This window comes from Phanerochaete carnosa (genome assembly GCF_000300595.1).
Source record: "Phanerochaete carnosa HHB-10118-sp unplaced genomic scaffold PHACAscaffold_6, whole genome shotgun sequence".
NCBI classification, from domain to species: Eukaryota; Fungi; Basidiomycota; class Agaricomycetes; order Polyporales; family Phanerochaetaceae; genus Phanerochaete; species Phanerochaete carnosa.
Window position 1 is genome coordinate 2890146 of NW_006767633.1, and position 23799 is coordinate 2913944.

A 23799-nucleotide genomic window follows, 5' to 3' on the forward strand; every position below is an offset into this window, starting at 1 on the left:
ATCCAGGTCAGGATGAGCACGATCACATCGGCGAGGATAAGTGAACCGCGGGTTATGAAAACGACTGTGAGCAGGCGATTTCAGTGTCTGCGGCGCGCCGAAATATTTGACCCGAACACGTACGTCTGCGGGGAAACAAATCAATAAATGAGCATTCAGGACCAGAAACAGCGAAGTGTGTATACGAACATGCTGTTTGTCCGCGCAGAGAACGGTACGTCCGAGATGCAGTCCACGCCCAAAAGTGGATCTGCGACGACACTGTATTTCGACGTCGTCGTGGCAACCTGCAACAGAAGAGTCAACCAGAGCATATGCGAGCCTGAGAGGAAGCGGCACGCACCATATCCGTTGCGAATGATACCATGCCCAGCGCGAACACTACCATCGACCAGACGTAGCTCCTATCCCAGACCGCATAGATGCGCAGAGCGGAGAAGACTGGCGTGTAGAAGTCAATGGGCATTATTGGACTTGAGCAAGCTCGGCGAGACGTACGTGCAGTCTGAGCAAGTCCAATAAGGGCGAATACCGCGCTCAGGATGCCAATCGGCGCGCAGCTGTATATGGGATCCTGATAAGCAATTTATTTGCGCAAAAAAGTGCAAACAGGCTAGACTTGCTCCTGTAAGAAGCATAGTTTTAGGCCCTATCATTCAATAATAGACGAGATTTACTTTCTGAGTTGTTGGCGCGAGTGACAAGGCCGCTATGAGGAGCATGCACCATCTGACCGAGCCAAGGAGCACAGCAGATGCAGTGACAGGTCTCTTCCAGACGATATTAATCTCGTCAGCAATAGTAATGATGAACTCATAGAATACGAGGGCTGAAGGGTTGGATACTATGAGTAGTGCAGTGAGGAGCGAAGGATGCACTTGCATGAGACAGCTACAAGGACATAGTTTCCCACGAGGCTGAATCATGAAGGGATGAGCATTACACAGCAAGTACGTACAGAGGTGGTGCTTACAACAGCGAGTGAGCAAGAGCAAGAGCTTGGTCTGGCTGTCCCGGCATAGTGAACGTGAGGATGCAGGTGGGCGAGCTGTATCGAGGGTGGGCTACCGCTCGCACGGTTCAAAAACGACTTGGTCGGCCATCTATCAACACACGCTTCTAGCCCGTTGGGCATGACTGTACCCGTGCGACCAGTCCGACAGCGGGCGTGACGTGTGACGATGGACTCGGACTACCAGGCGAGCTAGACAGTGACTTTCGACACCGGTCGAGAATCCGGAAGTTAGACGATCGCGGCCTAAAATTGACTGTACCGTAGTCTAGGGTGTAATGACAGACACAGGGGCAATAACATCGGCGGTGCATATAGGCTTGTTGTCGCAAATTTCGCGCCGCAGGCACGAAACATGCTTAAATATTGCCTGTAGCAAAAACAAAAAAAGAACGTTAGAAGTGGCAGCACCCCCCCCGGTGGAAAATGTAACCAGAACGGTGGTAGAGGGCCATGTGATGCATGACGCACCGGATTGGTCGCACGGGTACAGTATATCGGCTCGTGGGAGGAACGAGCGTAGGCAGTGCCCGCTGGACAGACCGCATCACGTTTAGAGGCTACAAGAAGATCATGAAGAGCCATTGCAATGATAACTTGGCATTCTCAGACTTGTCCCGCCAGCAATCAGGTGCAAAGCATCTGCTGCGACGGTGGGAAGGGTTGGATCGGCGTAGATAGGAAAAGGCAATTTGATCAACTCCCAGTGGGTTTGAGAGCTATTGGCAAGAATACGTCGCCAGTATTTTATTTGCATGTAGCGGCGTTGTGCATCAAAGTCTGGACCAAACTGAAGCGTCGGAAGTAAAAGATATTGGTGGAAGTCAAGCTTAAGACCTACCAGATTGCCGTGTTATCACGGCAGGCGCCGAGCGCCACCGCGGGAGAGATAAGCGCCAAAGATTCAACCGTGACTGCGATGAAGACAAACATTACGCTTCCCATAGTATTCTACTCTAGCATATATGTGCAGCGTTCTAATACACTAAGCATATTCAGAGCTGATAGTTTTGTCTCTCATTTTTAGACAAACCCTGCCACCTTCAGCATCTCCGTGTAATTCTCGAACTGGGCACTCCTTCCATCGAACTCGAACTCGAACGCGGTGTCAATCGCTGCGGGCGACCCATCAAAGAGAGCGGCAGGCGGTGTCGCGTTGTTGATGTAAGTCGGCAAAGTATTTGAGTTAATGAAAGTGACTGCAGAAACTTGGTCAGGCGACACCCCCAGCTCGCGCATAGCGGCGCCTTGGAACCTCGTGATGAGCTGATAGAAGGAGGTGTTGATGAAGAACACGTCTTGAGAAACCGAGATGCCACTGGCTCCGGTAGGTGCAAACGTCTGATTTGGGCTATGCGTACAACATGTGAGTCGTTTCGTTCGTAATGAGTATGCGGGATAACCATGACCTACAGCATTTTGCTGACCTGAACGACAAAGTCGTCCGGCTCTACTGCTGCCACCACTGTAGGGTCCTCCAGCTGGGTCTCTTTTGATACGAAGTCGATTGAGAAGGCTGCACTCCGGAAGCCCGTCAAGTTAGTGCTGCTTTGCCCGGATGAAGCTCTCCGCAGAGTTTGCTCCGCGCCTTGTGCAGGGACAAATCCTGCATACCCGTACGGCAGCTCAACCTTCATGCTGACAAGCATCTCGGAATCAACACCCGGCTGGCTCCTGGGGAACGCAAATCCAACCTCGCTCAGGGAATTTGCGACCTGTGGTACCGTGTGTCAGCGGAACACGACGTTACAATACGCATCTGGGACAAAAACTCACTGGGTTTTGTACAAAACAGAGACCGTTGATCTCACAGCTGGCTCTAGCTACAGCGTAACCTAGAAGGTATGTAAATTTACAGAACAGTTATAATGAGCATATTTACTGACCTGGCAAGAGCACGAACACGAGCCTGGACGCCAGAAGCAGATTGAAGTTCATGGTTATGGTGACGGATGTGCTGGACCAAATCGACAGAGAGAAGAATGAAATGCCTGGCTGCCAGTAAGTTCACGTTATATAGGCCCAAGGACTGCACTTATTCCGCTTCAAGGTCTCCAGGCGGTGGCCTAAGTTCCGTGACCACCGTTCGGAGAATTCTCAGTGCAAGTGCCATTCGCATTGACGCATCTAGGATTGAAGAAGACTCTTTGATTGACCGCAATGCTTCTTTGGCATGGCCTGCATACTGTCATCATTTACAGGGCTTCTAGTTGTTACCGGGGCTGAGCAGATTTCGCAAGTCGTGGGCGGCATGCGCCTAGAATAGAATACTAACATAATAAGCTGATGATAATGTTGATGAGTCTCATGTGGAGCACATCGGTGTTGTCTGTAGCAGAGAGATTCCTACTACGGCTTGAGAGATATCAACCCTACTGCGGCGCAACAATGATCTATTTTATCATCTTCTCGGCCTGCGATCAATGGGCGGACGACTTACGTATTCGGCAGCTGTGCAAATCCATCCCCCGGCGTGAGATGCATATGGCCACAAGGCAATGACGAGGAAGATTAGGTGTAACCACATCAACGGCTGGCGAATGCCGGAGAAAATAGGGGGGGGGGCAGAATCTCTTACATCGCTCATCATTTTGGAGCGGAACAGAAATAGGCGAAATGATAAGCTGCCAAAAAAATCAGCGGGCACCATGATTGATTGGTAGCACGGGCTGCATGCGTGCGTAAGCTTGAACACAGGTTTGCAGGGCAGCAGGAGTTCCCGTGCTAGCCGCCGCTGGCAAGATCACAACAAGAAGGCGATGTAAATATCTTAGCTCATGCTCAGTATTTACGGCAGCTCCTAGACTAAGTTTTAACGCCAAGTGCGGAAGAGAAAGCAGTCGCATACACAAAAGTTGGCACGGCCCGGGATGTCTTGGTGCCTCCCGGGCGATAAAATTTTCAGACGGAACATTCATCGCCCCCTTCAGATTTCTCTTCTCCCTGAGCCAAAGTTCCCGACGAGTGGTGCGAGTTGGATGGAAGGTGCGCAGACGCGATTCCGTGAGAGCATGCCTCACAACCAGTCTGTGGGATAGTGTCAAACATAGCCGCTTCGGTAGTCATCGACGTCCGCCCGGTTCGTGTAGCCCTGAATACCACGTTGCCTAGACTCAACTCGCCGTTCCACGACGAGTCAGGCCTTGTCATGCCCGTCGCAACGCGGAACAGAAGGAGTGTGGGGATGATACCCTAGTGTTACGGCAAGGTCAATTATTTGAGCGAAATAAGCAAAGGGTTCACGTACCCCCAGCTGGGGCATTAGAGCAATAGGCCAGGAAGCTCGCTCGTCTCCGCGTGCTGTAAAGACCACGGTCGCGAGGAAAAGGGCCGAGTAAAGTACGCAGCCCTCGACAATGATTTCTATCGCTCGGGAGTACCGGATAGCGAATTCGCGACGCGCTTCAGCCAGCGGGAATTGGAACTGAGTGATGATAATTCTGCCGGTGATGAAGGCCGTCAGGTAAAGGGTAAGGGCCAGCTCAAGGACATAATATGTCGCGGTCAGGTGGGCCAGTTTCGGTTCGCTCCTCGTGGGGCCGGTCTCGGCGTCCACCTGCACGATGCTGCCAATGATAGCCAGCACTGAACAGCATGGTGGTCAATATTTGAACATTAAGGCTACTAACTGAAATGATCTTACCATTACTTGTGATGACGCACATCACAGGCAAAGCGATTACCACCCATTGCTTTCCCCACACGACCCAGCATCGCCATATCTGACGATGCGAATGTTCAGTATAGTGCCTACAGCCACGGAGATTTCCACGTACATATATGCAATCAGCTATGAAAAGAATGACGAGAACGGCCGTGACTCCTGTAGCGGCGAACCAACGAGCCTGCTTAGTCAACGCGGACAAGATAGCAGGGGAGTCAGCGTTGTCAACGAGGTTGGCTAATAAGAAGATCATGGCGTGGATGGCATGGATAGCAGAAAGGATATACATCGTGAGCACGGCGGCAATCCAGCCAAGCTTGCGCGTGATGGTCTTTTCATGCTTAGCTGCAGCCGAGAGCTTGTTAACATCGTGACAATGCTGAGGTCATGTATGCCATACCGATGACCCAGCAGGTGCACACGGTGAGGCATGCGTATACACCTTCAAGAGCACAAGTGAGTCAGAACTGCTGCCGAAGATCTGTTTGAGCTTTTACCATTGAACCACAGCTCGAGCGTTGGCGCCCCAACGGGTATGATACGTAGCAGGGCTTGGACTTCACTCGGAGTCAGCGTCTCCATTGGTGCTCGACCTTACAGCGTAGGTGGTCTCTTCATTCCGCAGGTGCGGGCAATCAATTAAGTACTGGCCTGAGCGCGCCTGGCGAGAGAACGGCGAGCCAAGATGTATCTCCGGACTGCGCGGAAGATACTCAGCAATCATACTACTTTGTTGCGCTCAGATGCTCCCGCGAGCAGCAAAGATGCACGGTCGCCACCAGGTGTACGTTAGCTGATGGACTTGTGGGAGCTCGCGAAAGGTTAGTGAGAAAACAATATGTTGAAAAGGTGCCGTCGGACGATTGATATCTGCGGCTGGCACAATATTAATGAGCTTTGATATATCATCGTATTAGGCATATTTTATCCCGTACGCACCTCGTCCGCAAGGATGGTATGTTGGATGGCAGTGTAGCGTGTAAGACGGAGGCTCACGTCTCCGGAGACGGTGGAAAATTGTTTCCTTATTGGGTTGACGCGATGTCCGAGGAGGACGGCCACATCGCTGCGCGCCGCCGCCGCTCTCTCACGAACGCACACCTTCATTTCCCAGGAAGCTAATGTACATACCATATCTTTTCCCGGGAAAGCATGCAGACTGCATTTCAAGCGAGGGCTGACCATGACGAGACTTCGTCCGCCTCAGTTCTCCACATCTGCATAGTTCTCCAGTTACAGCCAGCACACACGCTCCAGCATCGCATATCACACGCATTATGAAGTCTCCTCAGTCTTATGGCACGTGGAAAAGTCCTGTATCGACAGAGATGATCACCCAGGAAGTAAGTTTGGCTACACAAACATCGGACTTACTGCATAATATCTGACAGCACACTTCAGGCTCTTACGTTCGAAGATCTCGTGGTGGACGCGCTACGGGGACGTCTTTACCATACTGAAAAGCGTCCGTCGGACCCTCGCCTCATCATCGTTGATACCGAACGCAAACAAGATGTCATCGGGGATCAGTATCACGCGCGGTGGGTAGCTGTCATGCCAAGGTGTACAATTTGCTAATACGCGTTTTGATAGCTCAATCATCAATGGCTACGGAGGGCGAGTAATGGCCGCGAAGGACAACAACATATTCTTTACCAACATACCAGACTTCAGAATATACAAAGCTACGGATGGACATTGCGAAGCCATCTCACCTGGTATGCATACATGCTCACATATGGCCGAATGCTCCGGGAATTAACGTTATGGTAGCAAGGCCTGAGTGGCGTTTCGGCGATCTAGACATCCATCCTACTCAAGGAATTGTTGTTTGCGTCCGCGAGGACCACACAAACCCTGCCGCGAGCGCCGTCCAAACCAGCCTTGTCGCGCTGGACACGGAGAAGGGCTCCGTGACGACTATCGCCGAAGGCTGGGATTTTTATGCAGACCCGACCTTCTCTCCAGACGGCCAGAGGATCGCATACACTCGATGGAATCACCCAGACTCCGCGTTCCACTCCATGCAACTCGTGGTGGCAGACGTTGTCGCCAGCGACGGGGGCATTGCTCTCGCCAACGAGGTGGTCGTAGCCGGCGAGCCTGGGAAGAGCATTGCTCAGCAGCCGCAGTGGCTGTCCGACGACAGCCTGATGTTCATCTATGATATCTCGGGCTGGGGTCAGCCGTGGAAGTTTACCATTGGGGCATCAGCTCGTCCGATCCTCCGGTCCCCGATCGCGGAAGACTTCTCCGAAGCGCACTGGTTCCATGGCACTTCCACCTACGCAGTCCTCAGCCCAGCGTTAGCAATATGTAGCGCCCTTTCCGGAGGCCTCACCAAGCTATACGTCCTGGATACCGACCATGGGTCGCTGGGGCAGCTCGATAATCCATACCCTGTTCTCAAACAAGTCCGCGCCCTGAGCGAAACATCCGTCGCTTTTGTCGGCTCAAAGGCAGATCAAGGTTCCGCTATAATCCGGCTAACCCTGTTGCCCGAGCTCAGCGGTTCTTGGAATACAAAATTCGAAGTGGTAGTGCCTTCCACTGCCGTCGACCTCTCCACGGACTACATGCCCAGGCCCCAATCTCTTCTACTATCTGATGATCAGGGCAGATCTCTTCATGCTTTGTACTTCCCACCTACCTCCCCCGACTTCGAGGGACTTCCTGGCGAGAAACCACCTGCAGTCGTCAGCTTCCACGCGGGGCCGAATTACAGACCGAGCGCTGGGTTTGACTGGATACGTCTTCTATATACTTCACGGGGATGGGCATGGTGAGCATCTTCTTCTGACGATGGCTCGCGATTCTTATATCGCCGTCGTAGGATCGAGGTTATGTTTGGAGGATCAACTGGCTTTGGTAGAGAATATCAGTAAGCATCGGAGCCTGTTCACCATCCCCAAGTGCTCATTAGTCGGCTAGGCATAGGCTGGAGGGTCAATTCGGTATTCGCGATGTCAACGATGTGAAGGACGCTACTCAACAGATTATCGAACTTGGGTTAATTGATCCGCGAAGAATCGCCCTGCGCGGTGGCACGTCCGGTATGCACTCCAAGATACAATGTAAACCTAAGCTGACATGGCTTCCCAGGGGGCTACGGTGTGCTTCGATCCTTAATCTTGCACCCGGACCTCTACGCTGCTGGTACATCATACTTTGGTCTGATTGACCTGAGAACCATCCACGAAGCTACGCAAAAGGTGAGGTGCTCGGATGGCGGCTGCTTTTCCCGCTAACCTTCTCCCCAGTTCCAGATGCACTACGCGAAGCATTTAGTGGGTGGCTATCCGGACGAGATCCCAGAGGCATACCGAGAGCGCTCGCCTCGGTACGACGCAGAGGCGATCAAGAACCCAGTCCTGGTACGTCTTGACGACGACGTACCCTCGCTCACTTGAACGCGCTTATACGTTCCGCAGCTCATCTACGGCAAGCTCTCCCCGCAAGTGCCGTTTACTCAGATCGAAGAATTCGCACGCACTATCGTCAGTCAGGGTCACCGCGCGGAAGTGCTCGCGTTAGAGAACGAAGGACACCGCATGCGCGACACCAAGATCTGGAGGACGTGTTTCCAGACAGAGCTTGATTTCTTTGAGAAGATAGTTTAATTTTCCGAAGAAGGGCGATGCTTCACACACGGACTCGCACTGCCATGTCTTGTAGGCGGTAATATCTGGGCTCCTAAACTCACAGCTCGGTTTGCAATTTTATCTTCATTTCCTGCCCGCAGGGCGGATATAGGCACTGCAGGTTGCATTCGACTGTGATGCTGATGGCCCAGCTTTTGATGGGATCTGACTGGTCTTCAGTCAAAGTAGGAATGGGCGTTCCTCACGCCGCTTCATGCGCTCGCTCACTGGGAGGTGCGCACTACATATTTTCCCATCGCCATCTCTACCATCCCATCGTTCCTTTCGTTGCTACCCACCAACTACCGCACGCATGTCGGAACAAGCTCCTCCTGTACGGCCTATATCCAGTCGAGCTCTGTTGGACGATGACAAAAGCTTATGTTGCAGTCCACCAGAGGTGTACGTTATGTAGAGGTCTCACCTCCGACGAGTTGGCAGACAATGGCCAAGACTGTCCGTGAGTTCGATGAAGATGAAATCCGGGACTGCAAAGAAGACATCGACACTCTTCTGGTATTTGTGAGTCGGATTACATCTCGCTCCGTATCACGTTTTCATGTACCGCTGGCGACAGGCCGGTCTGTACTCTGCCGTGCTATCTGCCTTTCTCGTCGAATCGTACACAGGTCTCCAGCCCAGCTCGGATGCCCAGATAGTCTATCTACTTCAACGCATCGCTGTACGGACACAAAGCTATACGATCGTGTCTGGGACCATCAACTCTACCACCCAACCTCCCGCCCCTCTCCCCCAATTCGCGGCTCCGCCGTGGGCCGTTCGCGTGAATGGCCTCTGGTTCGCAAGCCTCGTTGTTAGCCTCTCGACAGCATCGTTTGGTATGCTCGTCAAGCAGTGGCTGCGGGAGTATCTCGCGATCACGTACACTGCTCCGCAGGAGCGCCTTCGCGCACGCCAATACCGGAAGCCAGGGCTTGAGAAGTGGAAAGTCCTCGAAATCGCGGCAGTACTTCCCATACTCATACAGCTCTCCCTCGGCCTATTCTTTGTCGGCCTCTGCTTCTTCACCGCGTCTGTTGACGAGCGCATGGGACACGTCAGCGTGCCGCTCGTCTCGGGCTGGGCTTTCCTCTTCGTTGCTACCACGCTCGCGCCAGTGATCTCGCCACGATGCCCATACAAGATCCCATTACTCAAGTCTATGCTGCGGAGTGTGAGAACACGAGTCACCATGAAGATCCGCCGCTCGTTGACTTCAATTCTCGCGTGTGCGACCAATAAGACTGCGCACTCGGACGAAAGTCTGAATGCCACTCTGGAAGAGGAGGAAGAGGACCAGGTCGTCGCCCAAGACCAGGACGACAAGGACATCCTGCTAAGCATAGACGCCATCATGTCGGATGACAACCTGCTCCCGACAATGTGGGAGGCGTTTAACCAGTGCTCATCCGACCCAGCGCAGTCACTGTCATTCGTTGTTGAGCTTATCTCGAGTCGTATTGGTGCTGAGGCGAAGCGCCTTCGTCCTGCCAGGCTTTGCAACGTCCCGAACCTCGCCTCGCTGTCCCGGAGAGCATGGGACGCTTTCATGGGGATGCTCACAGACTTGGTAGGCCGTCGCCAGCCTGGACCCTTGCTTGTCTCCAGCCCCGACTGGCTGCACAAGGCGACCTTACTCCTCCTCTCCAGCTCGCCGTATCCGCTCCCTGACTCCGCTATTTTGTGTCTTCGTGGCCTTCTTGCCGATACACCGGGAACACTTATCAGAGCGAAATTGTCCATTCCATGGATAGCCCCAAACCCCAGCGAGCTGGAATCAGTCTTTTGTTCACTATTCCATCGACTGCATCAAGTTTACGAGCAAGGCGCTCAGAACAGTGGAGATGTCTTGCTATTCATAGATGCTATCATGGTCAACGACAATCTGCTTCCGAGGATCTGGGACATATTCAAGCAACGCTCGCACGATCCCATGCAGTCGCTCTCTTTCATCGTTCGTCTCATTGCCGGTCGTCTTGATACAGAAGCCGAATATCTCCTTCCGGTCAGGCTACGCTGCATCCCGGATCTTTCCTCGCTCTCGCGTCGAGAATGGGACATTTTTATGAAGATGCTCGCAGAGCTGGCTGATCGTCGTCAACAGGCTGGACCCTTACTCGTTTCCAGTCCCGATTGGCTGCACAAAACGATGTTGCTCCTTCTATCCTTCTCTCCCCACCCCTTACCCCGTGTCGCAGTGGTTTGCCTACGAGGTCTTCTTTCCGACGCACCGGCATTGACTGCTGCAGAGTCAATCGCTCGATGGATAGCCCCAAGCCCCGGCGAGCAAGATTTCGTGTTTCGTCCACTATCCCAGCGGCTACGTCCAGTTTATGAGAGCCGCAGTCAAGACGACGCCTGTTTACTTACAGTATCTTTCATGTACGCGGAACTCCTTCGGCCATACTGCTCACGCCCTCTTGCTCGGATAAAATCGTTATACGCAGTACTGCATCGGGAACTGGACCTCCTCGTTCGACCAATGTCACGGCCGATATTGGAAGATGCCTGGAATCTCCTGCGCATCACATTATTGCCGGAGAGTGGGGCCGATGGGAGACCCATCTTAGGCACAGAAGAAGGGCTGCACATTATCGCGGAGTTAGCAGATTGCATGAGCAGAAGAGCGGACGCAGTTATAACCCTTGCTGCACTCTGGGGATCCCAGACTCACTGCTACAGAGTATTGATTTCCACGGTCGCAGCATTGCACCACTCGACACACGCTTCGCGTGCATATATGATGCGGCTGATTATGGACGCATTCCAGGCTGCCAAAGGCCAAGGTATGCTCTGCAGTGCTCAGTTCCAGCTCTTCTATTTATTTCATGCAGATCAAACGAAGATATTGCGGAACTCAACGCTTGTTGCAGAGCAGTATGTACATGGCGCTTTTGAAGACAGCGCGAAGTATCATCCGATGGACATGGTTCGCTTCTGCTTTCTTCACATCCAGTTGTACGCGGCGCATCATGATGTCGGTCAGAGCCGAAAGGCTATAGCGATGCGGTGCCTGCCGGAACGCGGGACGAGACTTCCAGACTCGGCTATGTGGACAAGTCTCTGGAATGCGACAGCCTCCGGCCTACGCAAGTACTCCGCAGAGGAAAGATGGCACGCCGAGTATGCACAACGGTACTGGCATCCTACACTACCACATCTCACTCCAGAAGAGCTGCTCGCCGAAGATCGCAAGTTTGCTGGAGAGTGCCTCGAGATCATGAAATGTATCGAAAATGGCGACGACACTCTGAGATCTAATCCACCCATGCACGAGCCAGCCTTCCCAGACGAGCTCGTGGCCGCGCTGGGGTTCTTCATTTTGCCCGAGGACGTCTCGAGCTAGCCGAGGCTTACGAGTCGCCAAGGACAGCAACAACTTGACTATTGACTCGACCTCACCAAAGCTGTGCAGTGCCTTGGCTCGCCTTCGCTGGAGTGCGCGACAGATACACCCATCGCAGTTAAGAACAGGCAAGATGGAACACCACGGCGGCACTGCTAGTGGATACAAGCCCGGCAGACAGAGGACTTCACAGGGTCGTACGAGGCCGTTGAACGAAATGAGAATGAGAACCGAAGGACGAAACGAGCGAGAATGGAGGCGAGTCGGAGAGCGAGGGAGAGAAGTGACGCTCACTTTCCACGTAGTAACGACAAGTGGCGGCAGACTCGGGCGCGTCACGACGCTGAACGTGTTCGACGAGCGGCTCAAGCGCTGGCAAGGCGTGCGCAAGCGGGCGAAGGCGCACAAAGGCGAGAGGCTCATGTGCGCCGACAGCGTATCGAGCGCGTCGAGCGGGGCGTCAAGCGGTAGTTCTGCTAGTGGGATCGGTGGTGCCGAGGACGTAAGGACTGGGAATATGGCGGTTGTCGTCGAGGAGAATGCGAAGAGGGTGAGGTAGAATCGGGATCAGAATGCGCGGGCGAAGAGGGAGGAGGGACAGCCTGAGCCTGAGGATGGCGAGTTCTCGGGTCAGCAGAGAGGACAGGGGCTGATTTGTTCGCTGGCTGGACTTTTATTGGATTTCTATTGATGTTTATACATTTGTTACAACATCTGTATATCTACGAATCGTAGGGTGGCAGCCCATACTCTTCAGGCTTGAAATTTTCGAGCGATCCGAGCGCCTGGTCTAGTTGTTCGACGGTAGAGAGCGACGTGGTTGCGTCTGTACTGGCATTGTACCAACGGCAGCGGGGATCGAGTCGGTACCTACGTCACTGCAACAGCTGTTCAGTCAATCGCGCTGTTGGTAATAGACATTCGCGTCGCGCACCATTCATGCCAGCCCTCCGCCCAGCTTGCACGCCTGAGATCGCAACTTCAGAGGCGAACCCATTACAAGCCCCCGTAGTTGAAGACCCCGTCCTCGAAGCAGGCAAAGAACGCGTCTGAGGGGCGCGCCCTTGTGTACGCAGCTGCAGCGCGTCCAGAAGCGGCTGCGCCGTGAACCAGGTGGTCAAACGACGGTGGTAAAGCTGCGGAAGAGAGAGAGCCCGTAAAACATCCCAACCGCGGCAAGAGAGACGATCCCCTACTGATCGCGGAAGTAGCACCCAGACTGCGGGCCTCCGTGCTCTGTCTCCGCCATCCACGAGTACGTCAAATAGGCCACAGACGTCTGGACCTACCTCGGGAGCATAGCAGGGCCTGCAGTGTCAGCCTTAGTCTTTATCGGCTTCATCGCAGGGAGTAGAAGGACCTCTTTGATGTCTGAACCATGATTAACGAGAATGCAGAGGAACGAAGAAGAGGCAGACATACTAGCAGAGTCGGTCGTCAGAAGCATCACCGGATGGTCGATACCGATACTCCACCCGCCCGTCGGTGGGAGGCCGTGCTCAAGAATGGCATAGCAAAGTTATTAGATGGCATAGAAATGCAACAAAAGACGGCACATACGGGTTGAATTGTCTATTCGACACCCTGCGCCTCATCATCGCCCTGGTCCTTCTGCCTCACCCACTCCTCGAATTAGAGCCGTTGCTCGAATGAGTCGTTCAGCTCCATGTACGCATTGCGAACGCCCTTCTGTACATGAAACCTTGAGATGCTCGCAAAGACCAGGGCGCGATCGGCGGTGCTTGGCAAGCTGTGGCATTATTTGTGGGCGACCAACTGCTCAACTATCAGTGGAACGCTAAGAAGATAAACAAGAACAAAATTACCAATGAAGGCGGGGAAGTTGAACTCGCCAAAAAGCCTAGCGAGTGGGCGTGCGTTCATCCAAGTCGATATTGTGCTGTGAAGAAAGCTGAGCACTCAAGAGTAGCCTTGGTAAGAAAAACAGCAGACCTTCTGGCACAACTCGTGCAAGAACTTGTTCGCATCATCCGGGTGCAACGACTCGCCTGCCGGAAACCTCATCCTGAGCATCTCCCCCAGCGTCCTGACCATGTCGTACCACGGCCACGGCCACTTCAAGTCTCCGGCTCATACACCTTCCAGCCCTCGGGGTGGGACATCACCGTCGTCTTCCTACTTGCAGGTACTTGACGAACCCCTAGGCCGGGCTCTCCGTGATGTCCACGATATCGTAGATGGCTGCGTACGCCATGTAGAACTCGCTGATCGAGAACTCGGTTGTGCATTAGCCAATGCCCTCGTTCCCGGAACACGCGCCTGATAGAGCTCGAAGGCGACGCGGAGTTACAGGCCGAGATCGAGGCCGCTGTGGCGAATGCTTGACGGCTTCACAATCGCACTCCCAGCGGTCGAGCTCGTCATCGGTATCTCCGACCTCGAGTAGGCCGAGGTTGTCGGAGGATTGGCGGATGCAGTCGACGATTCGGCCTCGAGAGATGAAGCCACGCCTTGTCACGATGTCCCCGTCGAAGGTGAGGTCCAGGTAAGGCTTGTAGTAGTAGGCTTCCTGATCTTCAAGGTCGAAGCGGCCCGACATTAGCTGCTGGAGGCTCGGGGCGAAGAGAATCATCTCTGAGGGAATGATCCGGAGCTCGCCCTGCTTTGAAACGTCCTGGAATTCCACGACATTAACGATAGCACCACGGCGCAAGTGCTTGTGTTGCGCGACGAAGCCTTCTGGGTCCTTGGCGTCTTGAACAAGTTATAGTTTCCGTGGGTCTGTAGTCGACAGAACGGCAAGGACTCACTGCTTGACCGCCATGATCTGTACCTTCCAGCCTTCGCCATAGAGGTCGTAGAAACAGAAACATAGACCGGACGCACGAACATTGTAGGTATGTCCTGCAAGGCATTCGATGGTGCCCTTGATCGTCCCTCCAGACTTGATCTTGCCTTCTCAACCACACCCGCCAATATCGTGTGGAAGCAACAGCGAGACCTCGAACTTGTGAGGGTAGGGATAAAGGTCATTATTTCCTTGAACCTGTGGGCGTGGCGCGAGCGAAGTCTGAAGTATTGCTAGGATATTTTAGCACATCAAATCGCAAAACAGTGCTTAGAGTAGCGTACGCTCGGCCTGAGACCTCTTTCCTTTACTCGAGAGGGCTCTACTTGGCCTCTAGGGCGGTTCATCTGGAAAGCATGCTCGGTCAAGTCACGGTCTCAGAAGAAAAGGAGAGGCAGCGTACCCACCACCGGCGCAAGCACTCGGAGTAAGAGAAAGAGTGTTGTTCAAGGGATCCTTGTCCGTTGCAAACGCTGAGTTGGCCATCCTCGACTCGGTGAGAGTTGCCACACAACTGGCAGCTAGGATGATGCTGGGTTCATTTTTCCCTGCTCGCCGCCCTTATGGATCTGGGAGTCAGGTGGAGGGAAAAAAAATCGCACACCAAGGACAACATCCTGGCCGTCGCAGTGAATCCGCTGAGTAGGCTTCATACTGGAAGCGAGATGGAGAGGACGCGACGATGTACTATTTATACACGAACACTGAGCGCTACAGTGCCGTTCTCTCCCTTCCTCTCAACCATTCAAATTCAAGATCCCCTCCAAATATTCTTCTGCTGTCCCTCTTTAATACTGCCTCGCGGCTGCAAACCTGTCAGTCTTTTCAACTGAATATCATACTGGTAAGTCGTTTCATATCGCCGTTTCCCCGGTACTCTGCAATAATCGTGCCCACAGCAGGCTCAACATGCTTCCAAGCGAGTCGAACAAGCCATCGTCGGCCATATCATTGGGGATCCAGAATCTGGTGTGTGTTGAGTGCATTCGGACACATAGCGTAGGTGTGGGGTCTCAATGAGGTGTGCAATCGATCTAATCTCCCGCGAGCTTCACTCATCGACTCATTCTCGCCCAGGGTACTCCTCCTCATCTCCGAATGCCGGTGCTAAGGTACCCTCCCGGCGCCGATGGCAGGAAGGAGATTCTTCATGAAGATTCTCTCTGGCTTCTCGAGGCGTCACTGCCGTCGCGTACACCCGCAGGCTTGAGCGCAAGTACATCGCGAATTCCTAAGCACGGGGTGAAGCTCATCGACAGGTCAGTGGTAGAGATCCTCTTCCATCGCTGCGACCTTCTCGTGCACGATTTAATCTCTTCTCATCCGCTGCTAGTCCCCGTACACGTTCAGGCCGTCTCCCTTGAGGCAGCTCGACATAAGCGTACCAAAGCTCAGTCACGATACTGTCTCAAAGATAGCATGGGGGAACGGCATGAAGAAGACGGGTTACCTTGCGATAAAAAACTCTGTGTTAACAATTTTGGCTAACGCGTTGCGCGGGCTTGAAGATGGGCGGAGTGTGGTAGAGTGTACAGCTACGGGTGCCCAAGTATAAGATTTCATTTCGCAATAATAGGACGTGCACACAATCTTTCAAAGTATCCTGCGCTGATAACGTGTGAGGTATCCGCTGAACAAACATACAAACATACAGCCAGATTCAGGTACTGTCTTTCGAGATCTCCCTTCGCCCGTCTCTTGCATCACTGACCTTGCGTACCAGGCGCAACCTTAGCTCACCCTTCCGGACCCTCCACCAGCCTCCTCCCGCAGTACCGCAAGCCGCTCCGATTCGCTGGTCCTCCACGCACGCGTTACAGACCGCGCAGCGCATGCGCAACGCGCCTTGTCCGTGCCACATGTCCATGCACGTCTCAGGCCGCGGGTTCGCCATGTGGTGGGTTCTCTGGATGGATGCCGGCGCCGTGCTTTACAAGCAGTTCTATGATTTCAGAGTCCATGTTCGTATCCGCGTAGTCCAGCGGACGCGATCCGTCGTCCTCCGCGATCGTAACGTTCGCGCCATACTCGAGAAGAACACGCGTGACGTTGACGTGACCATATCGTGCAACAATATGTAACGGCGTCGATCCCCTCATGGTCTGCGCATCGACAGCCGCGCCGTGCTCGAGTAGAGCGCGGGCGACGTCGGCACGGCCATGACGTGCAGCAATGTGTAGCGGCGTCCACAATTCATCCTTCTGCGCATCGACAGCCGCGCCGTGCTCGAGAAGAGCGTGCGCAGTCTTGATGTGGCCACAGAGTGCAACGCCATGTAGCGGCGTCGATCCACCTATGTTCCGCGCATCGACATCTGCGCCGTGCTTGATAAGGGCGTGCACGACGTCGACGTGATCAAATTGTGCGGCAAGATGTAACGGCGATGATTCGAATTTCTTAGTACGCGCATGGATATTTGCGCCGTGCTGGAGAAGAGTGACCACAATGTCGGCATGGCCATGTTGTGCCGCATAATGTAGCGGCATCCATTCCCTCTTCTCCTGCGCATCAACAGCTGCGCCGTAATCGAGCAGGGCGCGAGCGATGTCGATGTGGCCATGTTGTGCAGCACGATGTAGCGGTGTCCACCTGTCCCCCTCCTGCGCGTCAACAGCTGCACCGTGATCGAGAAGGGCGCGCCCGACGTCGACGTGGCCATGTTGTGCAGCATAATGTAGCGGCGTCGATTCGAACTTGTTCTGCGCATCGACAGCTGCCCCGTGCTGTAGAAGAGTGGCCACAATGTCGACGTGGCCATACCGTGCAGCAAAATGTAGCGGTGCCCATCCCTCCTCTTGCGCCACGTCAACAGCTGCACCATGATCGAGAAGGGCGCGCGCGATGTCGACGCGCCCATGTTGCGCAACATGATGCAACGGTGTCCGTCCGAACTTGTTTCGCGCATCAACAGATGCGCCGTGCTGTAGAAGAGTGTACACAATGTTGATGTGGCCGTATCGTGCGGCATAATGTAGCGGTGTCCATCCGTCCTCTTGCGCCACGTCAACAGCTGCACCGTGATCGAGAAGAGCGCGCACGATGTCGACGTGGCCATGTTGTGCAACATGATGTAGCGGCGTCCGTCTGTACTTGTTCTGCGCATCGACAGCTGCACCGTGCTGGAGAAGAGTGGCCACAATGTCGACGTGGCCATACCGTGCAGCAAAATGTAGCGGTGTCCATCCCTCCTCTTGCGCCACGTCAACAGCTGCACCGTGATCGAGAAGAGCGCGCACGATGTCGACGTGGCCATGTTGTGCAGCACGATGTAGCGGCGTCGCTTCGTACTTGTTTCGCGCGTCAACAGCTGCGCCGTGCTGGAGAAGAGTGCGCATGATGTCGATATGGCCATGTTGCGCAACTACATGTAGCGGCATCGATTTGGTCTCGTTCTGCGCATCCACAGCTCCGCCGTACTCGAGAAGGGCGTGCGCTATGTCAACATGTCCGTATTGTGCAGCAAAGTGTAGTGGCGTCCATTGGTTTTCCTCTTGCATGTTAACAGCTGCTCCGTGCTCGAAGAGGACACACGCGATGTCGACGTGGCCATATTGTGCAACATGGTGTAGCGGCGTCCGCCCGTTCTTGTTCTGCGCGTTGACAGCCGCGCCGTGCTCGAAAAGAGTGCGCGCGATAGCGACGTGGCCAAATTCTGCAGTGAGGTGCAATGGAGTGTTTCCACGTTCATTAGAAATGCTGCTACTTGCACCTTCGCCGAGAAGTAATAGGACAGCGTCTTTGTGCCCTTGGCTAGCGGCGGCAGACAGAGCGGTCCCGAAGAAACCTCCCAAAGCATTGATATCTATTCCCTCAACCTTGAGCAAGTCTTGAATGTGGTGTTCAAGCCCCAGATAGGCTGCCCAATACAGCAGAGACTGTCTTCCATTCTGGTGTTCGGGCCGTGCCTTCTGCCACTTCAAGAACGGATTGGGAGTGGTCGGATGGAGGAATCGGGTCAGCAGCTTGCCAATAGTCTCCGAGTCGGCAACTTGACCACGAAATACATGGTCTTGCCAATATCGCACTGCGTAATTGGAAAAGGGAAGGCTTGATGGCGGTGAAGAGGAGGTAAGGGTTACCAGGCACACCCTTGCCAGAGTGGTGTGCGCTGATGGTTCGTCAATGTGGTACAGCGTGAGGGAGGATGGCAGCTGGCTTGCGATGAAGAAGTCTCGTACAGAGGTATGTGCAAATTGGACAAGGCGTGGATACTCGGCTGTGTCATTGTCGCAGCTGCCGATGATCTCTACGAAGCTGGAACACATCTTGCCTATGAAGCTTTCCGGGTCTGTGATGCGAGAGTCGGGGTCGAATTCTGGGCCTTCAGTAGCTGAGAAGTTGACTGCGAAGAGTTCGACAAGCTCGGAAGGAGAGAGTGGCCGTTTGGAAAATGCAATGCACTGGAACATCTGACGCCTTTGCTCTGCAACAGTCTCATTGGACTCAAGGCTTGTAAGGATACGCTCGTATGTTTGAGAAATGGTTTTGGGAAGGTTGGCCAGGGCCTTCCGGACATCCCTAGGAGGACAGCTGCGTAGCATGTCAAGCTGGAGATCAACCCATAGGAACCTTACACGCAATCAGAATGAATAAAACTAAAAATAAGAGACTCAACATACATGCCACCTGCCATTGACACAAGTTCTTTTCGAGCAAGCTCTTTAATATTAGGTGGCCAGCTTGAGTAGTCATCTTCGGCAAGACCGTGGGATACATAAGTGGCCAAATCACGGGTGTGTGCATCAGCGTCATGGAGCTTGAGCTGATGAGCAGGAAAACTATTTATGGCTGCCCGGATGTCAGACTCGGGCCGACTTGTCAGGAGAATACGTAGCCCTCTAATATTCTTTGATATAAGCTTTCGGAGGGAGGGAAACAGTTCGTCTCGTCGGGTAGTGCGTGGACACTCGTCGAGAGCATCAATGATGATAACTGTCCCAGTGGAAGCCTGCAGGACCTGTTCTAGGCAGCTAAGGAGAAGCTCCCTGGTTGGCTTTAGCTGTTCCCTGTTCTCCGTACGGAACTGCCGCAGAACTTGGTGGCACTGTTCTGCACGAGTAGCAAGTTGGTAGATCAGAGATGCCAACAGGCCAGTCACAGTCTGCATCTCGGTGCGACGGTAGTCAAAGTAAAAGTAAGCCAGGTGCAAGCCGGGGATGGATGAGACGTGCTCGATGACAGATGAGCTATGGTTGCATGCTATCAGCACTGAAAAGATGTTAGCCTACTAATGCATACGCACCAAAGAATGCTCTTCCCTGTCCCAGCTACAACACAGAGTTATTGCATGAATACCGCAGCTGGAAAGAAAAAACTCACGGTTTCCATGAATCCAGTATACACCATTGCTGCTGTCCTTCCACTCCTTGAACTTGTGGTCAAAGAACCACACGCATGTGCCGTCCAAATATGAAGTTCGTCGCTCTTCGTGGTTCTGATTTGGGTCAGGGGAAGCTAACCAATCACGAATGTCCTTCTCGACAGACTCCACTATACAGCGTAGCTCCAGTCAAGCTAGGATAAATATCTTCGAGAAGCTGCCCTTACAATGCAAATTAAGAACTTTGGCTCCAATACCTCGCAGGTCACTGCGCACTAGAGGTGCATTGAATGAGAACACAAAAAGTTGCACTATAACATGGTGATGACAGACCAGCCTTGACATTCTCCTTTGTTTCCGTAACGTCACCACCAACCAGCTCGACTTTGGCGGCTACACCTTGCACCACATCAAACGTCTGAGCCGCAGTGGCCAGAAGTTCCTCCTTAGTCAGCTCGTCTAGCTTCTCAAGAGCATCTTTCACATCCTTATTACCAAGGAGGGCCCGTCCATAGTCCTCTGTCTCGGTGATCAGGAACGAGGCGCGTCTGAATGTAAATGATCCTTACTCATGCGCGTGAAGACAGCCGTGCGATCAGATATCTGCTTCTTGGTGTATTTCGTGCAGATGGCGAACACGTTGAGCAGCTGGACAAGTGCGCGGACGAAGACGCCTTTAAGCTGCTCGTTGAGCACCGAACGTGCTTGCAGGTGATTGTCAAGACGACCAAGGACGCCTCCAAGCCTCGAGAGAAGCTCCTCGAGCGCATCGTATTGCTCGCTAACCTTATCGAATGCCTTGGGGACTGTGAGCCAAGGGAGAAAATGACAGGGCTGAGGTGCAAATGACAGACGTACCTCTAGAAAGACCCCGAAGGCCGCGAAGATCGCTTTGCCGCCGGGCACTGCGCTCTGCTCATAGATGAGATAAGGAAATTTAGCATCTAAAGAGCACACACGGAGGCCGCGGCTATCTCGCCACCAGCGTCGGTGAACAGCTTGGTGAGGGTGAAGATCGGCGCAATAATAGCTCTGATCTTCTCGCCGTGCGCGCGGAAAGCTTTAAAGTTACTCTTGTGTTCCTTGAGAATGCGAGCAACCTTCCCTGAGGATTCGGCCTTTTGGATTTGGTTGTAGAGCGGTGAGCGAAGGAGGTCCGAGCCCGTAACTTTCTTGTATTCCAGAAAGGCCCCCTCCCAGAGTTCTTGGAAGCGCGAGGAGCTGGCTGAGGAATCTTGGCCTCCGAGCTCAGACTGTGTCGTCGGGGTAGTAGACATAATCAGGACAAACGATCACTGTTGAATATGCAATTTGACGAGCGAGGGGGAGAGAGAGACAAGGTGAGTACTACGGGAGGACTTCACTGGCGAGACGCCCAGATACCGGGACCTACCCACGGCGAAGCCGCCTGTCATGACCCGTGGCAAGAATGCTGAACATTGACATGTTGGCGCTGTCTGCGTAACCGCGATATGCTTTCGCTCTGTGTTTATGCTCACTAGCCATTCGAGGAATCGACCTGGGGATCATCTGCGACAGAACCGGCAGGTCACGGGTATTCATATTCAGGTCTGACTTCTACGTAGACAGCCTCACACGCACTACTTCCAGTAGGCATAGTTCGCTGGCGGCTGACCATAGGCAAAGGCTGGCCACTAATCATTTTGAGTACGCCGCTCAACGTAGCCAACACGCCATACAGACATCGAGATCATGGGAGGCCAGCCTACTGCACTTAGATGTGTTTGTCAGAGATTCTTCGCAGATTGTATCAGCGATAGACTTGCACAGATTCGCAAGCGCGCACCTGAAGCAACTAGTCCAGTTGTTGATACTCTTGCAGCGCCTGAAGAATGACGGGCGTCTTGTATCTATGGGGACGTTCATCCGAGTCTAGTTGCGCAATCCGTATCGACTACACCGACCCAGATATCAGCCGGCACATGAAACAACCAGTGGGGCGAGAATCCGACGACGGGTGAACTAAGCGACTTTTCCCCGGTCCGAAACCTGAATCTGGCCTGCAAAGTAGTGGCAAACTAAGAAATCATGCGAAGAATCTAACAGCAGAATGAATTAGATTATCCAGATTCTCGGGAATGTTATATAGGACGCACACCTTCAAACATCACGGTCTGCACATAAACGTGCACCGGTTCTCTTCAGCTGCGCCTGTGATGGCAAGAGTGGTTTAATATGCAGCTATTCCAAGTTGACATGCCTCGGGGACGTCCTATCCGTTGCTGCACGGACGGAATAGGCAGCACATGCGTTAACGGGGAAACATATCCGGGACCTAGAGATGCTACAGAGGCATGAATAAAACAGCACAGATGCCCCAAAGCGTGCACACGTACCGCTCCGTCCTTGGTCTGCGTCCGAAACGAAGTTGTACAGCGAGACAGTAGCACAATCGGGTGCATAGGCGAGCCAGATATTGATAATCTCTGTCCGTGGTCTTAATTGATGGTTAATTGCATGACTAAGGGCACTAAGTGAGGAATGAAACGTACCTTAGCCCTGATATCCCGTGCATGACCCTATCGTGGACACCGCAGAAGTGTGAGCATTGCGCCTTTTGGCGCTTCCGGAATTCTGAAGGGACCCTGTGCACTATCTACGTCGTCCATTTCGTTCCAAGGCAACTGTACGAGCGCACGGTGGAGGACGTGGCCATAGATATGCAAATAAATATCGTGCGGCAGAAAATAGAGCACGTATATGCGGCTAGATATTGATTAGATAGTGCATGCGCACAGACAGCGACAGAAGTATCATAGTTCGCCATGTTCTCTCGATAACAATTCACTGTAAATTATCCTGTCAGCAGACACCAGGAGTGCGAACCGCCAGAAAAGCTCACATTTAAGCAGCCACAGCGCAGTGGAGGGTATCGGCGGTTGTCGTTTCCATACTTGCCTCCGGCATACCAATATCCGGCCTAGTGGTGGGGGTTCTCGCCTGTCGTAGGGCGGATATCTGTCCCCACCCATTCAGTCGCGACCATGGCCACGAGCCGACGGAGCAGGGCCCACGCCGTGCGGAGCATAGGCTCTCACATCATGATAGTACGCGCCCGAGGCCCCGGCGGTGGTGTACGCAGTCGCGATGGCGACAGGTAGTCGAGCCGGGCGCGCTTAGTGGAGGAAATAACATTCCAAAGGGACGTACACATCATCCCTAGCTCGCTGCAATGGCGGCCTGGGGCTGCGACCGCGAACCCGGCTACAGTCGCCCCGGGCTCGCATCGACAGGTGGATAGCCAGTACGTTGAGAGTGATCACCATCCCAATCGTCAGGAGGGTATCCGTCGGAAAGACGTGCACTCAGAGGACCAGTGCCAGACGGACGGGCAGGCGGAGAAGAAGACGACGCGGAGAAACCGCCATATACTCAACATTGGTGTTCTTCAAGCTGGGGGGCGATTCGCCGCTAGCGAACCTTGGATGTCCTGTCCGATCATGGTCGTGGTTTCGATCGAGAACAGGAGCACGTTGGTGCTCCCAATCGTGCATGTTACGGTCATCATCATACGCCACGCTTGGGGGAAGCCGGTCGTCGTCGCGTCACCAGGGCAGAAGTCTCTTCGAGGCCTCTCGGGATTAGGCGGGGGTGGCGAACGACGGTATCCTGCTGACGGTGCGCGATCACCGAAACGGGGAGGGTCAACGTTCAGAACGTCCGAGCGACATTCCTCATACCGGTCAGAATACAACGTACGCTCCGGTGGACGAAATTCGCCACGTCTGAAAGAGCAAACCTCTCCGTGAGTCCTGAAGCTACACGGTGAAGGACTGTCACGCACCAGGGACAAGGGACGAGCTTTTGAAGTATAACTAAAGCCTGGTGGCGAGGGATCCCTTAGAGGAGAGGCCGTGAAACAATCACATCGTGAGAGTCGACCGCGATCTTCAGGTGGTGAGTCGATCAGAAAGCAGACGTGCATCAGCAGCGGACGGAATAAGGATCAGGTCGAAGCTGCACCAATGTCTAGACCTAGACGCGAA

General features: G+C 53.6%; 8 protein-coding genes across 8 annotated transcripts in view; 3 read left to right on the forward strand and 5 right to left on the reverse strand.

The window, feature by feature from the left end:
• Window positions 1-3753: 3753 nt before the first annotated feature.
• Window positions 3754-5559, reverse strand: PHACADRAFT_210540 (uncharacterized protein). Its single transcript, XM_007397375.1, has 6 exons — window positions 5174-5559; window positions 5077-5118; window positions 4789-5021; window positions 4656-4734; window positions 4260-4597; window positions 3754-4204 (listed from the first exon to the last, which is right to left on the reverse strand). Exons 1-6 carry the CDS (start codon window positions 5256-5258, stop codon window positions 3914-3916), a joined length of 1068 nt encoding a protein of 355 aa, XP_007397437.1. The 5' UTR covers window positions 5259-5559; the 3' UTR covers window positions 3754-3913.
• Window positions 5560-5834: 275 nt separating this feature from the next.
• PHACADRAFT_124134 (uncharacterized protein) lies at window positions 5835-8860 on the forward strand. Its single transcript, XM_007397376.1, has 9 exons — window positions 5835-6019; window positions 6078-6217; window positions 6270-6394; window positions 6450-7458; window positions 7510-7557; window positions 7608-7729; window positions 7779-7888; window positions 7937-8050; window positions 8108-8860. The coding sequence occupies exons 1-9, from the start codon at window positions 5954-5956 to the stop codon at window positions 8294-8296; spliced, it is 1923 nt and encodes a 640-aa protein (XP_007397438.1). The 5' UTR covers window positions 5835-5953; the 3' UTR covers window positions 8297-8860.
• A 2288-nt stretch (window positions 8861-11148) lies between these two features.
• PHACADRAFT_258812 (uncharacterized protein) lies at window positions 11149-12892 on the forward strand. Its single transcript, XM_007397377.1, has one exon. The coding sequence runs from the start codon at window positions 11367-11369 to the stop codon at window positions 11661-11663; it is 297 nt and encodes a 98-aa protein (XP_007397439.1). The 5' UTR covers window positions 11149-11366; the 3' UTR covers window positions 11664-12892.
• Window positions 12893-13607: 715 nt separating this feature from the next.
• PHACADRAFT_258815 (uncharacterized protein) lies at window positions 13608-14721 on the reverse strand. The gene has a single exon (XM_007397378.1). It carries the CDS (start codon window positions 14254-14256, stop codon window positions 13912-13914), a length of 345 nt encoding a protein of 114 aa, XP_007397440.1. The 5' UTR covers window positions 14257-14721; the 3' UTR covers window positions 13608-13911.
• A 1652-nt stretch (window positions 14722-16373) lies between these two features.
• Window positions 16374-16652, reverse strand: PHACADRAFT_47655 (uncharacterized protein; the record flags this gene model as incomplete). The annotated part of the gene is made up of 1 exon (XM_007396498.1): window positions 16374-16652. A coding segment is annotated over one exon (279 nt), but the record flags the coding sequence as incomplete, so codon positions are not given.
• Window positions 16653-16973: 321 nt separating this feature from the next.
• On the reverse strand, window positions 16974-18299 carry PHACADRAFT_51880 (uncharacterized protein; the record flags this gene model as incomplete). The annotated part of the gene is made up of 2 exons (XM_007396502.1): window positions 16974-17185; window positions 18176-18299. Coding segments are annotated over 2 exons (336 nt in total), but the record flags the coding sequence as incomplete, so codon positions are not given.
• A 1217-nt stretch (window positions 18300-19516) lies between these two features.
• PHACADRAFT_258823 (uncharacterized protein) lies at window positions 19517-21107 on the reverse strand. Its single transcript, XM_007397379.1, is given in 8 exon segments — window positions 19517-19680; window positions 19700-19739; window positions 19845-19962; window positions 20020-20067; window positions 20126-20311; window positions 20362-20590; window positions 20651-20704; window positions 20752-21107. The coding sequence occupies 7 exon segments, from the start codon at window positions 21067-21069 to the stop codon at window positions 19700-19702; spliced, it is 993 nt and encodes a 330-aa protein (XP_007397441.1). The 5' UTR covers window positions 21070-21107; the 3' UTR covers window positions 19517-19680.
• A 1537-nt stretch (window positions 21108-22644) lies between these two features.
• PHACADRAFT_210546 (uncharacterized protein) overlaps window positions 22645-23799 on the forward strand; it is a gene marked incomplete at its 3' end in the record, with an annotated part of 1789 nt that continues 634 nt past the window's right edge. Inside the window, exons 1-2 of the mRNA XM_007397380.1 lie at window positions 22645-22860; window positions 22915-23558. Coding sequence (XP_007397442.1) covers window positions 22798-22860; window positions 22915-23558 — 707 coding nt within the window. The 5' untranslated portion in view covers window positions 22645-22797. The remainder of the gene's footprint in view (window positions 22861-22914; window positions 23559-23799) is intronic.